General features: G+C 46.7%; 1 protein-coding gene across 1 annotated transcript; it reads right to left on the bottom strand.

Annotated features, from left to right (window-relative positions):
• Positions 1 to 703: 703 nt before the first annotated feature.
• On the bottom strand, positions 704 to 3,401 carry LOC139405921 (uncharacterized protein C1orf232). The gene is made up of 4 exons (XM_071148370.1): positions 3,321 to 3,401; positions 1,650 to 1,727; positions 1,263 to 1,369; positions 704 to 1,079 (listed from the first exon to the last, which is right to left on the bottom strand). Exons 1-4 carry the CDS (start codon positions 3,399 to 3,401, stop codon positions 704 to 706), a joined length of 642 nt encoding a protein of 213 aa, XP_071004471.1.
• Positions 3,402 to 3,677: the final 276 nt, after the last annotated feature.

Raw genomic sequence — 3,677 nt, 5'->3', positions numbered from 1 at the left:
TCAGCTATGAAATCCCTTTCCAAATTGGTGCCATAACCCAACACCTAATCCCACTACCCCTCTGTAATCTGTAATCTCCTAATCTGTTTTTGTTGGTTAATTGATCTAATCCAGCCTGGTAGTTGGTGTCATTTTCAGGTATGAGTCCTATGACATGAACTAAATGCCATCTGTGGGTGCCAGCGCTGGTTCATACGCTGTAGAGTTCAACACTATTGAGAAGGTATGGAAAGGGAGGTGCTAAAATTCAAATCAACCCCTTGTCCCTATTCCCTATACACTCCCTTAGATCTGAAAAATCCATTTTGGGATTGGGAATGATTTGATGTGGCTCAGGTTAGCCTGAATGCCAGTCTGTTTCTGTTTAAACTAACTGGCTTTATCACTATCTTGCCAAGAGACACGTCAGCTAAGACAGCAACAGATTGGCATCCTTGCTACTGGTGTTGGTGTGGTGGGTACAATCTACACCAGAGCAAGTAGAATGAAGATGATAACGGGTTACGAGTAGCCTGGTCCCAGATCTGTTCACTCTGTTTTCCCAACTCCTATGATCACTGTTGTGCAATGATTGCAAGACAGCATCAACCAATCTGGGACCAGGCTAGACTAGGAGGGCATTCTGCCCCATGTACACCCTCACCCCCCTGACCCCACTCAATCCCTGCCCCATACCCCATCCCACCCCCTTACAGCTGGCTTGTTAGTCTTGCTGGCCAGACATGCTCTTGGTCTTCAACTCAGCCAGCTTGCCTGTGACAAAGTTCCACTTGAAGGGTGTGTTCTCGCTCCCTCCTCCCAGCATGGCGTATTTGGAGAAGCTAGTGTTGCTCCCTCCTCCTCCTCCATCTTGACTCTGCTCTCCCTCCACGTTCTCCCCCTGGTAACTCTCCCCCCCTCCTCCCTCACCAGCTCCCTCTCCCACCGCCTCCTGACCCTCCTCCACCGTGCCCGTCTCGTTTGCTGCGGCTTCCGCCTGTTTCGAAGTGGCCATTTGTTTCCAGTTGGTGGCGAAGCTACCCCAGAATCCTGAGGGTCTGGCCGGTCTCTGCGGCTCCTCAGGCATCACTGCTAGTGGACTGGGGATACAAGGAAGGGAAGGGGACCGTCATTTTGTGTATCATTATATGTTTAACTCAATTCATATAAATGACATTATTCATGTACTTATTGAATTAAGCATTAGTTCATTAGACATGGCTAATATTCCCATGTTCAGTAGGAGGAGGAGGAAGAGTAGGGGGGAATAGAGTCCCACTGACTGGTCTGGGACAGGCGGGCTCTCAGTCTCCTCCAATAGCTGGTGCTCATCCTCTTTGTTGAAGAGTGCTGACATCCTGTTCCAGCCTTTAGCCCCGGCACCCTGCATCTGAACACACACACACACACACACACACACACACACACACACACACACACACACACACACACACACACACACACAGTGTCAAAAGTGTGTGTGTGTGTGTGTGCACTGGAGCACTGTCTAATGCCAATCCTTCGGAATGTGATTCATGTTTGATGAACATGTAAAGTCTGCATTAAGTTCCATGCTCTGTGTGTGTGTGTGTGTGTGTGTGTGTGTGTGTGTGTGTGTGTGTGTGTGTGTGTGTGTGTGTGTGTGTGTGTGTGTGTGTGTGTGTGCTTACTCTCTTGGCCAGCTGAGACACTGAGTTGGGTCCCTCATCCTCCTGGACAGGGCTCATGTCAATCTCTGCATTATTGACCTGGGAACACAAGCCCAGCAATGACCATCACGCATTTATATTGTCAGCCTCAGCACAGCAGTACACAGTTCTGAGTAAAAACAGATGCTGTACTCGGCTACCCTGCTTTTCAGTGCATTCGATTTATTGGTAGTGGTTGCCCTCTAGTGCGTCAATATAGACACTACAAGCACTTTCCAGAAAAATAAATACACAGAACATGTCAAGGAAAAGTCTGTCATTGAAAAGGCTGGACAGTGCCCAAATGTAACACATAATCCACATCAACAGCAAAATCTTCATTTGTAGCAGCATCCTTTACTTTATTGAGGAAGTCAGATCGAAGTTATCCCTTTTAATCCATTATGCCAAAGATAATAAACTGAGGGAGAGTATACAGCCTACTTTATTTCTGCATCCACTTGAAGAATAGAAAAAAACTAACACAGAGGTCATTTCCAAGAGGGTAAATATACTTTGCTTGTTTCAGACATACAGTAAGTACAATGACAGCTAAAGTCCCCCCATAACTCAAAGATCTCTAAGGAAACGATGTCTTCAGACATCATTCTAATGCAGTATCGTTCACATAGGCCCTGTCACCATGTCAAGGGCACAGGTCTGAACAGACCTCAGCGTCTCAGGGGGTGATCTAGGATCAGCCCCCACTCCTATCCATATAACATTATTCATTATTATCTAATAGGCAAAACTGATCCAAGATCAGCACTCCTACTCTGAGACTTGAATACGGGGGCTTGAACACAGGACATTCTGTCTGTATCCGTCTCGTCCCCTGTCACTGGAATGCCATCTAATCCGTGTACGCAGATCCAGTTCGAGATCAGGTTTCCGATGTTCCGAAGAACTGGGTCGTCCTTGTTCCTACAGCACGTTCCAATCCCGGACACATCAGGGGTGTCGAGAGACAAGAAAAAAATCCTGTGAACTCAATCATCGAAAGACCCTTGGATTTTTTGACAACCATTCAATATCGGGCATCACTGATAGTATGTCTGACAGCACTCATAGCTTGTCCATCATATTAGCTAACATAGGTTACAGTATGAGGGTTGGGTGAATGTTCATATGAATAAACCAGTAGCTACTGCAGACAGAGTACTATAGCAACGATTTGGGTTTCGGTTCTGCAATTGAAAGCCTATGCTACAGTGATTAGCGTGTTTCAGCCAAAACTATAACAAAGCACAAGAGGAACTGCTCTGCAGTTTCCTCAAAGCTCCAGCAGAAATAAGCCTTCAACAACAATGAATAAAACTTCAACGACAATGGATGAGCAAACCAACAGATCTGTCGCTGTGAGAACCCACAGCGATCCTAAATGAGCGGTTGTGTGTATCAGGCGTCTCAGAGTAGGAGTGCTGATTTAGGATTAGTTTTAGATCCCAAGTGAATAAGACTGCGTTAGTGGTGGTGGGGAATTGATCCCAGATCAGCGCTCTTACCTGCTTGCTTTCTCTTTACCTGATCTGACATCAGTGCCCACACCTGACAAACACAAACTTGAATTTGTGGAACACAAACTCGAATCAGGGAGAGCAAGACATCTGCAGGGGACATCTGCCGATGAGAGATAAGCTTTTTATTCCCTACCTCTTCCTCCGTGTACTCCTCTAGGTCCGGGTTCAGGGTCTTCAGCACTTTGCTCTTGTACACTTTCCATATGGGATTCATGCTTGTTCACCCTACAGGACCTCTAGAACTGTTGAAACAACTCTCAGTAAGGCCTCACAGCTTCGTGAGGCAGACCACCCTCCGCCAAAGTCCCCTCTGCAGGTCTTCTCAGTTTGACTAATGCCCTTTTCCCATTCGTACACTTCCAGCTCTTAGACAACGACTCAGCCTCGACGGATCTTTTGACCTGACTCACCCTAGGCCTGTCTACAGTGTTGTAGGCCTGTGCTGTTTCATGTTGTTAGAATGTCAATGTCTCTTGTCAGGAACACAGGT

Source organism: Oncorhynchus clarkii, chromosome 3 (assembly GCF_045791955.1).
Source record: "Oncorhynchus clarkii lewisi isolate Uvic-CL-2024 chromosome 3, UVic_Ocla_1.0, whole genome shotgun sequence".
NCBI classification, from domain to species: Eukaryota; Metazoa; Chordata; class Actinopteri; order Salmoniformes; family Salmonidae; genus Oncorhynchus; species Oncorhynchus clarkii.
This window is presented reverse-complemented; position numbering and strand designations above follow the sequence as displayed.